The following is an 18,635-nucleotide window of genomic DNA, read 5'->3' as shown; positions in this document are numbered from 1 at the left end:
ATCTCTCACACCGACTGCTGTCTCCCTTCCCCCATGGTTTCTGTTGTTCTTCCCCCTATAGGGGTGTGTGTGGTTGTGTGTCGATCAATCGGTTCCCCTTCCTTCCCCCACCCCTTCTCCCTTCCTATCTGGTATCTCTCTTCCCATTCCTGCTCCTGGGTTGTGTATGTCAGGGGCTCTTATCACTTATCTACACCCATACACATGCTCCAGTCTCGTCCAAAGTGAGAGGCAAAACTGGGGTCATGGTGGTGGGGTGAGGAAGCCTCAAGGAACCAGAGGAATATTGTGTGTTTCATCGGTGCTTTACTGCGCCCTGGTTGACTCATCCCTCCCTGTGACCGCTCTGTGGGGGATGTTCCACTGTCAACAGATGGGCTTTGGGTCTGCGCTCTGATCTCCCTAGTTCTCAACCATAAGGTTTTGTTGGTTTGACTGTTAAGGGTCTTCTGGTGCCTGTTACCTGGTCCCGGTGACCCCTCATGATGGCACAGTGTGTCCGGCTGTAGTTTTGATTAGCAGGGTGAGTGATCGTCCTAGGTAAATGGGGCAGGAACTTTACTTTCTAATGCTTACCTATTTCCTCATGTCTTGTGGGTTCTTTGCTGAAACAGGCTGTGTTTCTTACTGCTACAGGCAGATAACAGCTTAATGAAAGATTAGCAGCAAAACAATGCTACTGCTTTCTGGGGAAAGAAGCCATTCCTATTCAGAGTCCCTCTCAGACCAGCATTTGTCATTTTTCTGTGTTTTGTTCAAGGGTCTGGCATTACTGCAGTCGCCGCCTCCGTGTTCCAGGGCCCGCCCCAGCGCCAGCTCCATCATGCGCTCATGCCTCATGGGAAAGGTGGACGTTCCTCGGTCAGTGGGATTGTAGCCACTGTGTTTGGAGCAACAGGGTTCCTGGGCCGATACGTTGTCAACCACCTTGGTGAGTCCAGTTCTTCCTGGAGTTACATCTGTGCCACTGCCATGACTAGGGCTACTGGCCAGAGGCCCCAGGTTACGTCTCTCTTCATTTTGACAGTATTATGAACGAGTCCATAGATTTGTCTCTACTGGGTCTCTACTGAGCATCCCCATGCTTCCCAGCAGTGTACACTAATACCTGGGCGAGCCCGAATCCGAGTAAGGTAGAAACCTGCCTGAGAAGAAAGCCTGTACTGGCCCCTCTAAAACGAGTGCTGGAAGAAGGGAAGAGTATTCCCTGTCAAGGTGGAGCTTTGTGAGACTGAGAAACAAGGCCGCCCTGTCCAGTTCCAGCCCGCACAGGTGTGACTGGGAGATGTTAAGACAGGAACAGAGCACTCTCAAAGGTTATATTGCAGCATCTTTCAAAACCCAAACCCACCGAACGAAACCAGAGAGGGAGTGGTATCGGAGTTTAAGCTGTGAACACCCGATTGGCAGGAGGCCGTGGCTGACCGCTATAGACGACAGTGGAAGCCCCCAATCCATTTGCAGGGTCTACACGTGGACTAAGCGTCCGGCGCATCCTCTCCAATCACAGTTGCAGGCTGTGAATGCCCTTGTGATCAGACAGAGAGCATTGCGAAGTCAGTTATGGCAGACGTAGGTTAAAATGTAGTATCGTTTGATCTAAGTTGTTGTAGTACCCCCCCAAAAAAATTGAAGGGGAGAGACACGTTCATTAGACGTCTCTGTGAACCTGGGATGTGAACAGCCTTGATCGCATGCAGAGGGCACTGGAAAGTGGATTACTGCAGACGCTGTTGGGTTAAAATTTAGCGCTATCATTTGAGTAAGGTTTCTTATCTGTTGTACTTTGTTATTGTTGTTTGCTATTTAATGTTTTTCTCTATATGAAATCCAGGATAGGCCAATCTACAGAGACAGTAACTGGATCAATGGTTTTACTTGGGGGTATGACAGGGAAGGTTGGGGGGAAGTAGGGAGCTAATGATGGATATAAGATTGAGAAAGCGTTCCAAAACTGATTGTGGTGGTGATTGTACACCTCTTGTGATTGAACTATGTATTGTGTGATATGTGAATTGTATGCCAATAAAACAGCCAACCAGGTCCACATCCATTGCTTTAGAGCCCGCTCCGACTGGTAGCGCCCCTGTAGGACAGCACAATTGCTCCATAGTGTGTCCAAGGCCATGGTCTATACAGAAGCAGACCGCCTTCTCATTTCCTGTGGAACCGCTGTAGTCCAGTCCTCTGGGTCCGCAACTGAGCGCTTGACCACTGCACCACCAGGGCTCCTCTGGCATCTTGAGCATAGCACAGAGTTTTTGGCCACGTGTAGCCTCAATTCACCTATCACAGTAGAGTGTAAGCGTTTACTACGTCATCGCTTTTGATGCTGCTGTTAACCTTGTCTTGTGCTTCCATTTTAGGACGGATGGGGTCACAGGTGATCATACCCTATCGGTGTGATACATATGACTTAATGCACCTTCGGCCCATGGGTGATCTGGGCCAGATTATCTTCCTGGTAAGAGGAGCCTTTATGACTGGTTATTTGAGGTAAAAATGTGAATTATTGTCATTCATTCGAGAACAGACCAAGGGCATCCTACAACCAGAAGACATTCTGTCCATTAGGTTCCTGCATTCTGTATGTTGCCAGGCCAGCGTTAGACCAGTGGTCAGTGTCCAGTAGTAAATATCTTCTCTTCTGGGGGGTCACAGGGTCTTTGTTGTCATTACTCCAGCTCTGCGAGTTGATCCTGAAACAGACATAGACAATAAATGAATAGACTTGGTTTCCAGCATTAGGGTGTAGGCTGGATTTGACCTGTGAGCTGTGGCTTGCCAACCCTGGCCATGAACCTGAGCCGTCCCATGTGTTTGCTATTGAGCACTTGAAATGGGCCTCAGTCTGAGTTGGGGTGAGTTGTAAGTGTGAAATACAGACTAGATTTCAAAGGCTCAATACAAAGAAAATAATGTCGGCTGTATCATTACTAATCGTTTGCATTTATTATATGTTGAAATGCTACTTTGGATATATTGTTTTAAGTAAAACATAATGAATTTTATCTGTGACTCTTCATACTTTTTAATATGACTAATGGACAGTTTGGAATTACATTTATGCCTCACCTTGTACATGGGTACTTCAGAAAGTTTGTGGGAAAATGGAATGAAAGATAAGGAAAATTCCCCATGACCTTTTTGAAGCCCGCCCCCTCATTTTCCTTTCATCAGTCATGCTCTAGATTGAGAAAAGTCACAAATAGGGTACCTTATCACTTGTTTGCGAGGCAGAGACTTCCATTAGGACAGCTCTTTCTGAGCATTGCCTGGGTCTGTCTTCATCTCTAGGTGCTTTCTCTAGACCAGGCTGTCCCAACAGGGCAGGGCAGGCCGGGGCAAATGATGGGGGCAGGGTGGGCACTGCCCTTCGAAGAGTAGCAACGTGCAGGGACCGTTGTGTTGGCCACTGTGACGGGTTTAGTAGGCTGGGGCAAGGGGTGCCGAGTGCCCTGTAGTGCACCAACACACCACGGCATCACGCTGCCCGTGATGTCTGCGACCACACGCCTGGGTCCCAGCGAGCAGCCCTGCTCCGGGCGCTGGTGCTTGCTTTGGCCAACTAGGGTTTGCTTTTTTCAAGGCAACTCTTACAGACCTGAGCTCTTCCAGTTACACACTTGCCCTTCCCGAAAACTGTCTGGTCGGCTCCCTAACATCTCTCATTTGCTTTTGTGCGTGTTATAACCCTTTAAAATTTGGATTCATTCTTAACGGACTTTTCATATCTTCTTCCTCAAACCGGGACTTTCTTGTTTCCAAAATGCATTTCCCTTTCCAGAATCTTCTTCTTCAATATCTTGGTATCACAGTTAGAGGGGCTTAGCTCTTTCCTAATTCTTTGGTGACTTAAATGTTTTGGTCACCTGCCAACCCCTCAGAATAAAGGTCTTTCTTTCACAAGCCGGACTTTACTGTGAAAAGTGAGAACTTTGACTGGCTTGCACACATGAAATCCTGTGGAGTCGAGGCATCGAGCATTGATTCCAGTTTTCCTCGGCTAGTTATGAACGTCTGCGGCGTGCCTGGTATTGAGCGGGGGGGGGGGGGGGGGTGCTGTGTTCTCGTAATTCGTGTTTTCTCTTCCTTCTCCGGATCCTAGCATCCGTTGCAGTGGCTACACAGAACTCACAAAGTTCATGGTTAAAGGATTTATTAAGAAAGTTCTCAAGTTGTAATGCCAGTGAGAAATGCTCAAGAGAGTTGTTTATCAGGACATGTCACAAAGTTCTCTGATGTCTGCTAATAAATGCCCAAGGGGCATGCTGCCGCACCATAAGCTTCTGCCCAAAGACAGTTTAATTAAGCTCCGTGGATCAGCAAACTCAGCTCCTTGACTTAAGTACCCAGAGGCCCCACTCCTGTAAGCCTCAGCTCTACTTCCACGGGTCACCTCAACCCCCGCCCCCAAGCCAGCCCCTGCACAAAATGCCCCACTTGTCCGTGGGGGGTGGGCCGTCCACTGCTCTGCTCTGTGCTTTAGCTCCTAGCTCTTCTGCTAATCCTCCCTGGTATAGTTGTCTTCCGCATTCAGGAGGTTCACTGCCCAGGGATCTAGGGTCTGGAGGATGGCCTCCATTCCTGGCCCTTGCCGGTAATGAGATTGGCTTCTCTTGCTTCTCAGAGTACTCATGTACACAGCATGTACACAGCAGTATGACGGTCCAGCACAGGTGAATTCTATCAGTACCTTCCCCCACCTTCTTACCAGATCCATGCAGGGAAAAGTCATTTGGTGGGAGTTAGAGACTGGTTGGAAGAGCCACGGGAAATTATTGACAGCACTCCAGGTGTCTAATGAACAGTAAGGCATAGAGCTCGCAGCAGCGGTTCTCACCTTCCTCATGCCACGACCCTTTCGTACAGTTCCTCATGTGGTGGTGAAAATTATTTTCATTGCTACTTCATCACTGTAATTTTGCTACTTTTTTGAATCGGGCGACACCTGTGAAAGGGTCCTTTGACCCTCATGGGTTGAGAACCTCTTGGGTGATACAGACACAAATGCATCACTGATGACAGTAATGATTAGGGAAGCGGAAGTACAAACCCACAGGGCACGGCACAGTGTTTGTTTTGGGGGAGGAGGGCACTTTCAGGTGTAGGCTGCTGTTCCTTCTCTTTAGTCTGAGCAGCCGCTTGATTGACACTCTGGCGTATGTACCCTCTGGTTCTTAGCCCTGGGAATGTGGTTAACTTTTGATTTCTTTTACTCCATCTGATTCTTCAGGATCATGCATGGAGTTAAGCACAAGCTCTTCCAGTCTCAGGATCCTGGGTTCTTTACCTCCCTCTTTGGCATTGGATAGGCCCTTAAAACGACATCTTTTCGGATTCTCTCATTTGATTAGCATCCAGCGTGTTCTTTGACATGCTTTTCTCCAGAAGAGCCAGAGACTGTGGAAGGAGTTTGAGACTTCCGGCTCATTTCTGTTATAACAGATGAATCCTGTTTGAAATGGCACTGTGTTTTGACTGCAACAGATGGCTCATATTGAAGCTTAGCCGGGAGGGCTACAGAAGGGTGAAGTGCAGGGTCCGCCCCTTACGCTTTCATCTGATTGGCTGCTCTTGTTGCAGGAGTGGAATGGGAGAGACAAAGATTCCATCCGAAGAGCCGTGGAGCACAGCAACGTGGTCATCAATCTTGTTGGGCGAGAATGGGAAACCAAGTAAGTCTTTGACTCTCCATTCCTCTCTGCAGAATTGTTAGGGCCCAGTGGACATGGATTGGGCATATTCAATATGCCAGGCACTCTTGTGGCCATATTGTCAGTTAGTCCACCAATAAGAGTTGAATGAACACCCATTTGCATTTCCAATGACAACCCCCATAAGAAATCTTGTTGCTATCTGGCTGGCGTTCAGTTTGATAGATGCTGTTCTGAACAAGCCAGTGTGGGCAGGCGGTGCCATCAGCGTGACAGAAGCACGCACTTTGGACCTGTGCTGCATCTGCTGACTGGGCTGGGTCAGGCAGGAGCATTTGCCTGTTCCCCGGTTCTTAGATGCGCATTGGTTTCGGTGCCCTAGCTCCTCACGCCTCTCGTGGAACATGACATGAGTACTGGGTCGAGCAGTTCTTAGCTTTTGTGTGTGTTGTTTATCCACAAAGAGTATTCTGCAACTCTGTTTGCACCTCTTCTGTTCCACTTAGTAAAGTTGGGTGTGAAAGCGTTTACTTAGGTCTGCTACAACGCAGGGAGGCTCCGTGGGGCTGTGGGGTAGGCATTGAGCTGCTCACTTCCAGGGGTGGTTCAGATCCACTGGTGGTTTCTTGGGGAAAGATGAGGTTGCACTTGTAAAACTGTACAGTCTTAAGTAGTGCAGATCCCTGTGAGTCAGAGTTGACGGGCTGGCAGTGGATTTGGTGCTCCCATCGATTTGGTGAGTTATTTGGTGACTGGAAGGTCCTCCAGTGTGAAGGCATCGCCCTCCTCTAGCTTAATGAGCTGAAGAGAGAACAAAGCGCAGCAGCCCAGAGCTGACTGCTGTGGGCTGAAGGTCACACATACCTCTTCTCACCGGCATTTTTCACCTATTCTGACACCAGGTCACTGTCCCACTTGCTTTCCATGTCCCTCTGTTGGGTTTGATTCATTGTTGGAGTGGCCACAGAGAACTCGCAGTGCCGCTGTCCTGCTTGGGCAGATGTTGCAGCCTCTAGGCCAGTTACTGCCTAGAGGCACCCACCCCACCAGCAAGCCTTCTGCCCAGAGGCACTTAGCTCACTCTCTGCTGCCTCTGTTGCCACCATTCCCTGCCCCCCACCCCCAGTCTGGGCCTAGGAGGTTCCAAGGATGCCTTTGCTCCCATGTCTTCTTAGTGGTGGTTAGGTCCTCCCTTCTCCCCTCTGGGGTGGCTCATTTTAAGCTTAGTGGATGGGCGAACTGCCCACGCTCCTGGATAGGGTGACCTCCTCTCACTTTACCAGGGGGAAAGAGAACTCAACTCCACAGCATCAGCCTAAGGCAAGGGTCAGCTAGGCCCCCACAGTACTCCCTACTTGTCAGCTAGATTCCACGATTTACTGTAGTGGCCACATAAAACTCCAGACCACATTCATTACTGTGGGCTTTACTTGAGTAGTTAACAAGTGACAGTTCAGGATCCACAACACTCATGAGGCAGGTCTTCAGTGAGGACAGCCTCTTACCAAGCTGTGCCCACAGGCATGCTTTTGTCTGGTCCTTGGCCTCTCAGCCATGCAGCCCCTTGGCCTTTCCCCTGCTTGGGTGATGTTACAGATGCCAGTCCATGCCCTAAAGGCATTCCACTCTGCCACCAGCCTCAGCTCCAAGGCCCTTGAGTGTAGCTCCCTGGGTCAGCAAACCTTGCTCCTGCGATTAGGTACCTGTTGGCACCCCATTCTGTAAGCAAGCCTCCTGCCCAAAGGCATTCTCTGTAGGTGCTCTATGGGCCAGGAAGCCTTTCCAGCACTCTGTCTCTTACTCTTGCTTTCAGTTCTACTGCTGCCATTCCTCTGTCTCCGGTGTCACGGCTCTGTCTCCTGGAATTAGGAGGCTCAGTGTTCAGGGGTCTGGAGATCCAAAGGGTTTGCTCCACGCCTGGCTCTTTGATCTTGTTGTCAATGAGATCCCCACTTCTGCTGCTGAAATGGCTCACTTTATGCCCAGCAGGACGGCTAAATCGACCAAGCCCGTGTTAAGACTTCCACGTTTTTACAACGGTTGTTAGCCCTGCTAACAGTTACTTCTTTAATCCTGTTAGCATTTCCTCCACCTCTTAATCAGACCCCTCAGGCAAAAGTCATTATTAGGGAAACTCTGGCTAGAAGAGCCATGTCTTATTTGCATATCTTGTTTGCTCTAACTTTCCAGGGTGGCATGCACAGTATTTTCAATATTAGTAAACTAATATTGGATTGTCTTGGTGAGCCGCAAGCACTTGAGTTGCATAGGCCCACTTAAATATCAGATGGGAGTTATGAAGACTGTGGTTACAAGGGCCGTATGTATTGAGTCTCTCACGGTACCACGTCCAGTCACAGGTACCCATACCGACTAGTATGGTGTGTTGTGCAGAGTAAGCATTTTGCTAATGCGGAGTTCAATCAGTGAGTGTGTTTTTGTTTGTTTCTAACACTCCCTTGAGGAAACTGAGGCACAGAGACAAGAAGTGATTCCCCTCCCCCCACTACCTTTCCACCTTCTCTCCCTGGCCAGTTACTTGAGCTACTTAAAGGACCTCAGCCTCAGGATTCCTTGAAGACACAAAATATTCTGCCTGATGGATTTTTCAATGTACAACAAGCAATCAACTATGACCTGTGAAATAAAACCACCGCCACCGCCGCATTCATTTGGGTATTGCGTTAAATCATTGCTGCTTAAAAGTGTAACTCTGTGGCATTCTGGTACTTATGAAATCCAGATAACCCTAGAAAACTTTGAAATATTAAGTCATTTCATTGTTCTTAACCTATTTTTTCTTTGTTTTTCCAGAAACTTTGATTATGAAGATGTCTATGTGAAGATTCCCCAAGCAATTGCTCAAGTGTCCAAGGAAGCCGGAGTTGAGAAATTGATTCACATTTCTCATCTGAATGCTAATATTAAAAGCTCTTCTAGATATCTGAGGAACAAGGTGAGCAACCTGTGGACGGGGGAGTGCTGGCCCCTTCGAGACAGGGATGGAGGGTGAAGTGCTCCTTGTTGACATCTGTCTGCAGGCGTGAAAAAGCTGCCAATTCTCCGTCGGCACAGCTGGAGGGTGTTTGTGCACATGCACGGGGACATTCTGGGTGATTGCTTTTTGTCTGCAGAGAACTGAAAGACTTTCAGAGATGGGAAAACCTTCTTGTTGACTTATCTCGAATGTGTCAAAGTTTCTTAGGAGCATAAAAGAATGACACAATAGACGTCTTAATAGAGAGAATGAGATTCTTGCCAAAGACTCATATCTGCATCACCTATTAAGGCGAAAGCCCACCTTCCTCTGTGTCCTACGTGTTGTGATTTTATGCTACTCCTCAAGAGGTGACGTGACGGCTGAGGACGATGAGAAGTGTTTGCCAGGGAACTGTTTACGCGCGTGACTGCTTGTGTCCTCCTAGAAACCCCTTTGCCTTATTAACCACACCTGGGAATTGACCGCACTCGTTAGGAGCCAGTCTAACCTGACCTGCCTTTGCGATCGGGGCTCTGAAGGGGTTTCATTGGCTGGGGTTATCGTCCACCAACCATTGGTTTCTGCCCTAAGGAGCCTGTTTTGGGTCAACTTGATAGGAACAACTAAGGTCCTTGATAAGACTCGTTGTCCAGAGAGTGCGTGCTGTCCGCGTACTCTGCCCTCGCACTCACGGGATTGTCTGACTGTCCTAAGTGTCGGCAGAGAGAAAGAAAGGGCTGGCGGTCAGTGTGACTCAAGAGACTTTCACCAGATGGGAAACACTGGAGAAGAAGCAGGCCTTAGGAACCACTGAGGGCGTTTACGGAAATTATTGTGCCCCGGCTGCACCCCAGGTGAAGTGAAACCCTGCCTTTGGGAGCGGCACTTGGGCATCAGTACTTTTAAACTCCTTTGGCAAGACCAGTCTGCAGCAAAGATCAGCTCTTTCACAGCGAATGAAAGATGGTGTTCCGCTTTGGGACACGGGCTGCATTTCAGATGCACATCCATCTCCAAGCCACAGTGGTGAATGGAGTTAGTGATCCTGGAGCGCAGGTCTGAGTCAGCGAGAGCAATTTGGGAATCATCAGCATTGCCAGGGAGGGTACTAAGCCTAGTGAAGAAGTACAGATCAAGAGGGGGGGGGCATGGGCTGTACGCAAGAGGAGTACTAACGAATGATGGGCTTGTAAAAGAGGGAGTATTTGTAAGAAGCAACACACAAGACTAAGGGAGCTTGAGCGTGGAGAAGTGAGAGGGAAGCCAGGGGAGTATGTGGTTGTACAAGGAGAGAGGAGACTGTGTCAGAAGGAGGAGGAATATATTATATACTACTAAGAAGAGGAGACTTATCAAGTCACCTTTACGTCTGTTATTGTGGAGAACGTTGGTGACCTTGAATGTTGGTGACCTTAGCACAGTGGTTCTCAACCTGTGGGTCGCAACCCCTTTGGGGGGTCGAACGACCCTTTCACAGGGCCCCCCTAGTACATCCTGCATATCATATTTGCATTACAGTTCATAACAGTAGCAAAATGACAGTGATGAAGTAGCAACGAAAATAATTTTATGGTTGGGGTGTCACTACCACTTGAGGAACTGTTTTAAAGGGAATAGCTTCAGGGCAAGTATGGGCAGAATCAGGCTCTGAGGGCGGCAGTAAGAGTAGATGACACTTCCAAGTCGTTTGATGGCGTGAGAAGAGATAGAGAGCGCAGATAGCCAGAGAGAGACGTGGAGTTGGGAGTTTCTTTTTTTAACGTACATTTGGGGGTTTTATTTTCTTTTGTGATAGAAGATCTTGACATGGTTTGATGTTGATGGAGGGAGCTGGTAAAGAGATGAGACAGGCCGTGGGAGAGCGCGTCACGTGGGCCGGTGCCCAGGAGGCGAGAGGAAGTGAGTGCCCATGCTTGCACCTGTGCTGGTAGGAGTGTGAGGTGGTGTCTATGCCGGCTTATATTTTGTGTGGCATTTCCTTTGAATCGGACGGGAAGAAAAAAGAAAGGGAGGCCTGCAATTCCGAAGAGAATTGAAAGTGGCAGAAGTTGTCCTTGGGAAGAGTAAGTTAGTAGCACAAAGCCGTATTTCTAAGAAATGTTGGTGGTCCGTTAGATGTGATGCCGTAACTTGTAGTGGTCCTACCTAATGCATGACTTTGCCTTATTTTCCTCCAGCTTCTGAGGGCAGTGGGAGTGCTTGGCTTAAAGGATTTGTCTAGTGGGGTTGATGCCTGGATGGAGTAAAGAAAAACAGGGCCTCGTGTGGCTGTTTGTCTGAGTTGTGGCGATTCCGGCCACCTGCAGTGTCACAGAGTGGAGTGTGCCTGGTCCCGCGCCGCCCTCAGTGTGTTCCTGCTCTTGGACCGCTGTGGTGCTCTATCCTGTTGAGGGCGGCGCTCGTTTTGGCTGGTCCGCAACTTCATCCAACATGATGTCCTTTTCTAGCAGTTGGTCTTTCTTGATGTTGTGTCCAAAGTAAGGAAGTCTACGTCTTAACCGTCCTTGCTTTTCCAAAAGGAGCAATTCTGGTGGTTCTCACCTGGCTTGCTTCTGCCAGCCCACCCTGTGTTCTGTATTCTTTGTTGACCCCACACTCTGAATACATCAATTCTTCCCTCTTCCTTTTTCGTGATCCAACTTACACTTGCTTCTGAGGCGATTGTAAAGACCGAGTCTAAGGGGCTTCTTCCGGGATTTGGACCGTGGCTGGTGGGTCGAGTAAGGGGCAAAAGGGGAAGGTAGTGCACAGCATTCTGAGAACGATTGAAAAGATGGCCCATGGGACCTAACCCAGAAAACAGAAGGCTCGATGGAGTGAGAAGACAGTGAGTGAACTAGCATTCTTTAGAAGGCTGAGGAGCAGATATCTAGGAAACAGAGGACAAGCACATTGAACAGGTAGGAGCTAGTCATCAGCATGTAGGATGCTTTAGTTTTTCTGAGGACGGGCACTTTCTGGTGTTGATATGAGCTGTGGTGTCTTTAGAAGGGCAGAAGTAGAATAGAGAGGAGGTCATTGGAGTTGATAAACTCATGGACCAGAGAGGTTCAAGGTGAGTAATTGATAACCAGCAAGGGGATTGCATTGTTGGAGCTTAGGTAGGCTGGTGACTGCCTGGGACTGCCTTTGCGGAAGTGTCTGCTGCTGCCACTTCCAGTAACCCACTTTCCCCTGTCATTGGCAGGCCTCCAGGTTTTGGCTTTGTTTGTGACAGCAATAGAAAACCTATAGTTAGAAGGAAACATTGGAAGGTGGCAAACTTTCTGCTCCGACTTTTTCTTAGAGTGTAAGCATCCTTCAACTGAAAATGCGCAGAAACTCAACAAGAGCTATGAAGTGCAGAGCATCTTTGTGTGTTTTTAAAATTCTGTGTAATACATCTACACTGTTGTAGATCTTACTTTGGTGAATAGTGACTAGAGTCATAAACACTTGTGAGCGACCATCCGAGGTGAGAGGGACGGGAAGCCTGCCATTGGTCTCTCTCCATCCCACAAAGGGAAGTGGAGAAAACCAAAGACACGTGGATACAGTGCAGCCGCAGCCTCTGAGATCCGAAGAACTAGGTGGTGCCCGGTATCTGAAAGGGATAGCTGTAGAAGGTTTGAATGGAGTAGGAGATAAAATGTGGAACAAGACTGGCAGAACTGAGACTGTGACACTTCAAGCCCGGAACCGAACTCGCCTCTTGCTCCATGCCAAGCAGTAGACAGACAGACTTATAAGGTGATCCATACACGGAGGTGTACTCACTTGCTCTCTCACAGTCTTTACTTTCCCGCTGGGTCCTGAAAGTCATGGCTGTGACCACACAGGACTCACAGAAGGCGATGCTCCCAATTAGGGCATTTATTAGGGAAGTTAACCCGTGACAAATGGTCAGGATACAGTTGTTCCTGGTAGTTAGTTCTCTGCTGGGCCCATGGACAGGCCTCTCTCTGGCCTTTAACTTCTTGATCTGACCACTGCCTTGCTTGGGCAATGTTACAATGCAGCCCTTTTCGACATGTTCCTCTACTATTAGCCTCAATGGGAAGGCACTCAGCTCCAGCTCCCTGGGTCAGCAAACTCAGCTCCCCCCATTAAGTGCACAGAGGCACCTCACTCCACAAGCCAGTCTCAGGTATACTGCTCTGTGGGCTGGGAAGTCCTCTGCTCTGGCTCATGCCCTGGCCCCGAGTTCTGCTATTGCTGCTGCTCTCCTACTTTCCTGGTGTCAGAAGCTGTCTCCTGGATCTCCTACCATTCTCTTGCTGGTAGTGAGCGCTCCCTCCTGATGGCCAGCAGGATGGCCATCCCTATCAACCCTGGTGACAGTCACACACAGCAGAATCATGTAACCCGTTCAATCCCCTCTCCCTCCCCTCCCCTCCCTTCCCTTTACCCCCTGACCCATTGGGAAAGCAGAGGCTATTTAGCCAAGGCCAAAGAGCTTATATTAAAGAATCCATTGCATTGCAACACTCATGTGGGATCAAAAGGGCAGCATTTGCCCAGAGGTAAAGCTCAGAAGGCAGGACGTGGTGGGTAAGAGGACAGAGGAAATGCAACACAGGGAAGAAGTGTTACAGAGAAGTGTGCTGTTTCCCTTGTGGGTTGCAGTCAATGTCATGAGACAAAATGGGTGTGAGCTGCTGAAGGAAAAGTAAATCTGCTATGTAAACTTTCGCCCAAATTATAGTCAAAACAAAGGAAAAACAGCTGTAAGTTGTGTTTTGTATGATACCTACTCAGACTCGTACTTGATTATCTTAATCAGACCGGTAGTGTGATCTTTGAAATTACTTATATTTCAAACACTGCTGTGGGCTCTGATAGTGGAAGGAATGGGAGCTTTGTTCATTCCTCTCAGAACTCAAAATAGCATTTCTGGTGGTTTATTTTAGGCTGTTGGAGAGAAAGAAGTGAGAGATGCCTTTCCAGAAGCCACTATCATAAAGCCGTCCGACATCTTTGGAAGAGAAGATCGATTCCTCAACTACTTTGCAAGTGCGTGCTTCTCCATAGTAGCAGAGGAGAGGGGGGACACCACGTACCAAATGGGGGTTCTGTACAGCCAACAGTGTCTCCAACTTGGGGACTGTGTTGTCATAGTCAACACGGCCCTTCTTGTAGAAGAAACAACTTTGGCTAATGGAAAAAATAATTTTTTTTGGAGTCAGGAACCGGAGTGTAAATGTTGGCTCTGTGGGTAACTAGCTGTGTGACCGTGACCCGTCCGGGGTGGGGGCTCCCCGTCTGTTCAGGAGAGCGTACTTGGAGAGCAGGGTGGAGGGAGCCAGGCGCCGAGGCTGCGCTGCATTGCAGGCCCCTGTGATGCTCCTCGGGCAGCCCCTGCGTCCCCTTCTCTTCACGTGGCAGCTTCACTCAGCTGCTGATTAAGAAGGTTAGCCCAAGGGTAACATCTCAGGCACGTTTTACAGGTCTTCTTAATGAAGAGCCATTTTTATGGTAAGTGCTTACAGCCCTGGTCAAGTTGGTTCCAATTCATAGCTACACCTGTAGGGCCGAGTGGAATTGCTCCTGTGGGTGTCCACGGCTATATGTCTTCACAGGAGCAGAGAGCCTCACCTTTCTCCTTTGGAGTGGCTGTTTCTCTCAAACCTCCTACCCTGGGGTTAGCAGCCCAACCCGTAACCCTCTACACCTCCGGGGCTCCTTTGAAAGGGCTTGGAGATGGATACATAATGATTTGGCTGTTCCTGTGGGCACAAATGTTTTCACTGTTATGGGAAAGGTTGGAGGTTCAAGTCTGTACTGACTCACGGGAGAGTCGGCTGACTCCATACGAACTGGTTACTATCCTAGGCTGAGGGTTTTTTTTTTTTTTAATGCTTTTCACCAGGTTCCTACTTTTTTTATTTAAGTAGACTTGTCTTAAAGGATCCCTGGTGGTGCAGATGATTAAGTGCTCAGCTGCTAACCGAAAGTCTGGTGGCTCCACTCGAGGAGGCCGTAACCCAAAGGAGCGCAGGTCGACTGACACACCTGGGGTTGCCCTGAGTTGCAGTCAACTCAGCGGCAAGTGAGCGTGTGCTTTAAAATCACAGATCTGTGGGTTCCCGTGTCCTCCTTAGAAAGGGGACGGTCTTAGAGTTGCGTCGTGGGTGCTGCCATCATTGAGAAGACAGACGACGCCAGGCCACTGGACCTCTGTTCTCTCTTAAACAGCTGGTGGTTTTCCTTTCCGTGTTTCTTGTCTGCAAAACAATTTGCAGCTTCTTACAGGAGCTTTACCTTCTTTAGACACAGCTAGGATTTATTTCATTATTTCCTTTATGCAAACCTACTCTAAAGTGGGGGATTGGAGGGCCCCCACAGGGACGCTCCGAGTCGGAATCAGCTTAAAGTCAGTGGGTTTTTATCGCAGCGGAGGCCTTCTAAAGTGGGCTGTCGTTCTCTCTTCTGCCAGATATTCGCTGGTTTGGTGGCGTGCCTCTTATCTCCTTGGGGCTGAAGACAGAGAAACAACCAGTGTATGTAAGTACCCTAGGGCAAGAGATTTAGCAAGAGCCCTAGCCCAGTTCAGATTCAGGTGAGCAGTCTGGTTTCATCCCAGTCCAGTCTCTATCATTTTCTTCTTGGTCAGTTTGCTTCAACTGGATGCCTCTCAGTTTAGATGCGATACAGATAGAGATCATTTGTTTATGCACAATGTATTGAACGTTAAGGTGCCGGATGCTGTCCGTGCCATGTGTGATACAGCGATTAACTAGGCAGGCACAAATTACTGTCCTCAAGTCGCTCGGTGAGAGGCAGGGAAGGTAATTATCATAACATGTGGTAAGTTTTATGCTAAGCAGAGGGCTTTATGTAATCACTTGGAGGGACAGTTAATCGAGATGTATTGATCTGGAAAGGTCTCCCAGAAGTAGGCATCCAAGGCGAGGCTTTAAAGAGGGCCAAGAGTAAGTCCGATGATGGGAATTGGAAACAGTCTGTCCAGGGCCCCAGCAAGGAAGGGTCAGATTGAGTTCCACATTCGGTTGAGCCAGTCTCTCAACAGTGGCACGATGGAGCATGTAGGGCAGCGGGCTTCTGGTTGTGGGCACTGTTGTAGGATGTGTGGGCACGTTTCTGCCTGTGACCCGCCGGATGCTAGAAGCATTTCCCTCGTTCAACTTCAGGTGACTGGAAATGTCTCCAGATATTGCCAAATGTCCCAGGACAGGGAAACCCATCCTTTATTGAAGGTCACTGGGCTAAACCATATAGAATCTTTTTTTTTTCTTCTCCTTAATATTAGGAGTACTACCGATGAAGAACACAGCTTTCCCCCAGATCCTGGATGCTTCCTCCCCCCAACTACCATGATCCGAATTCTACCTTGCAGGACTGGATAGGGCAGAGGTTGCACACTGGTGCATATGAGGGCTGGAGGCACAGGGAATCCAGGGTGGATGATACCTTCAGGACCAAGGGTGTGAGAGGCGATGCTGGGAGAGTGGAGGGTGAGTGGGTTGGAAAGGGGGAACTGATTACAAGGATCCACATGTGACCTACTCCCTGGGGGAGGGACGGCGGAGAAGGGGGGGAAGGGAGACTCTGTATAGGGCAAGATATGACAAAATAACAATGTATAAATTACCAAGGGCCCATGAGGGAGGGGGGAGCAGGGAGGGAGGGGAAAAAAAAAAGAGGACCTGATGCAAAGGGCTTAAGTGGAGAGCAAATGCTTTGAGAATGATTGGGGCAGGGAATATATGGATGTGCTTTATACAATTGATGTATGGATTGTGATAAGAGTTGTATGAGTCCCTAATAAAATGTAAAAAAAGAACAGGGGGGAAAAAAAGAAAATGATTAGGGCAAAGAATGTACAGATGTGCTTTATACAATTGATGTATGTATATGTATGGACTGTGACAAGAGTTGTATGAGCCCCTAATAAATTGTTTTTAAAAATATATTAGGAGTACTAGCAGTTTCATCCTAATTGGCGATGGCTTAGTAGCAGTGTTGGGCGGTGCTGTAAGAGCTGAGCTTGGAGACTGGTAGGCAGGGACAAATCAGAAAAGCCTTGACAGGTTTTTTTTTTTTTTTTTTTTAAATTTTAAACGTTTTATTAGGGGCTCATACAACTCTTATCACAATCCATACATATACATACATCAATTGTATAAAGCACATCTGTACATTCTTTGCCCTAATCATTTTCTTTTTTTTTTTTAATTTTAACAATTTATTGGGGCTCATACAATTCTTTTCACAGTTCATGTATATACATACATCAATTGTATAAAGCACATCTGTACAGTCTTTGCCCTAATCATTTTTTTCTCTTTTCTTCTTTTACATTTTATTAGGGACTCATACAACTCTTACCACAATCCATACATATACATACATCAATTGTATAAAGCACATCCATACATTCCCTGCCCCAATCATTCTCAAGGCATTTGCTCTCCACTTAAGCCCCTTGCATCAGGTCCTCTTTTTTTTTTCCCCCCCTCCCTCCCCATTCCCCCCTCCCTCATATGCCCTTGGTAATTTATACATCGTTGTTTTGTCATATCTTGCCCTATCCGGAGTCTCCCTTCCCCCCTTCTCTGCTGTCCCTCTCCCAGGGAAGAGGTCACATGTGGATCCTTGTAATCAGTTCCCCCTTTCCAACCCACTCACCCTCCACTCTCCCAGTATCGTCCCTCACACCCTTGGTCCTGAAGGTATCATCCACTCTGGATTCCCTGTACCTCCAACCCTCATATGCACCAGTGTACAGCCTCTGTCCTATCCAGCCCTGCAAGGTAGAATTCGGATCATGGTAGTTGGGGGGAGGAAGCATCCAGGATCCGGGGGAAAGCTGTGTTCTTCATCGATACTACCTCACACCCTAATTAACCCATCTCCTCTCCTAAACCCCTCTATGAGGGGATCTCCATTGGTCGACACTTGGGCCTTGGGTCTCCACTCTGCACTTCCCCCTTCATTTAATATGATATATATATATACATATATATACATACATATATACATATACACATATATACACATGCATACACACACTTATATCTTTTTTTTTTTTTGCATGATGCCTTATACCTGGTCCCTTGGGCACCTCGTGATCGCACTGGCCGGTGTGCTTCTTCCATGTGGGCTTATTTGCTTCTGAGCTAGATGGCCGCTTGTTCACCTTCAAGCCTTTAAGACCCCAGACACTATCTCTTTTGATAGCCGGGCAAGGTTTGGTTTTTTTAAATCACAGTTTTATTGGTATGTAATTCACATATCATGCAATTTAATTGTTTAAATATATTGAAAAGGGTTGTGTAGTCATCACCACAACCAAATTGTGAACATTTTCTTCATTCTTGTGCCCATTATTATTAGCACCCTCTTACCCCTCAACCTCACTTGCCATAACCCTAAGGAGCTATTAATGTAATTGCTATGGATCATATATCCTGCATTTCACATAAAATCATATCAAAAAACCCAATGAGAACAATAAAGTAAAACGCAGAAAAACTTCAAAGGAAAGTAAAACACAATAGAAACTAGAACAAATAACAACTCAAAGTGCAAAACAAATGATATGTGCTAAATTTTAACCTAACCGTGTCTCCAGTAATCCACTCCCAATGCACTTGCCTGAGGGCAGGACTATCCAGAGCCTTCTGCAAGCTGGGGGCTTAGAATTTAAGCTCTACTACAATTCCTTCCTCTGGTCTTGGATTTTGTTTTGTACAATCCTTGGATCCCACAGAGTCGTGTGCTCCTTAGGAACTGACACCGTACTTAGATGGCTGCTTGTTTGAAGAGAAGCTTTTAAGACCCTCGACTCGATTCGCTCTGATACTTGGCAGCTATTTAAAAAGAAATTGACTAGACAGAATATTTCATTGAACATTCTGATGTGAATAGTTTTAAGCTTTTAAGAAGACAGATTCTTTAAGAAATGTTGTGAAACCAGCACATGGCCATTGTTTTATCTTACTGATGCTATTTTGTTTGTTTTTGTCTTTTGATTTGGTTTGTTTTGCTTCCCTCCT

At 47.7% G+C, this 18,635-nt stretch overlaps 1 protein-coding gene across 1 annotated transcript in view; it reads left to right on the top strand.

The window, feature by feature from the left end:
• Positions 1-18,635, top strand: part of NDUFA9 (NADH:ubiquinone oxidoreductase subunit A9) — a 40,353-nt gene that overhangs the window by 9,999 nt on the left and 11,719 nt on the right. The window contains exons 2-7 of the mRNA XM_075552189.1: positions 761-931; positions 2,367-2,464; positions 5,587-5,678; positions 8,472-8,613; positions 13,527-13,629; positions 15,053-15,120. Of these exons, the coding sequence (XP_075408304.1) occupies positions 761-931; positions 2,367-2,464; positions 5,587-5,678; positions 8,472-8,613; positions 13,527-13,629; positions 15,053-15,120 (674 nt within the window). The remainder of the gene's footprint in view (positions 1-760; positions 932-2,366; positions 2,465-5,586; positions 5,679-8,471; positions 8,614-13,526; positions 13,630-15,052; positions 15,121-18,635) is intronic.

This window comes from Tenrec ecaudatus, chromosome 6 (assembly GCF_050624435.1).
Source record: "Tenrec ecaudatus isolate mTenEca1 chromosome 6, mTenEca1.hap1, whole genome shotgun sequence".
Lineage (NCBI taxonomy): Eukaryota > Metazoa > Chordata > Mammalia > Afrosoricida > Tenrecidae > Tenrec > Tenrec ecaudatus.
Note: the sequence above shows the minus strand (reverse complement) of the source record. Positions and strands in the feature narration are given on the sequence as shown.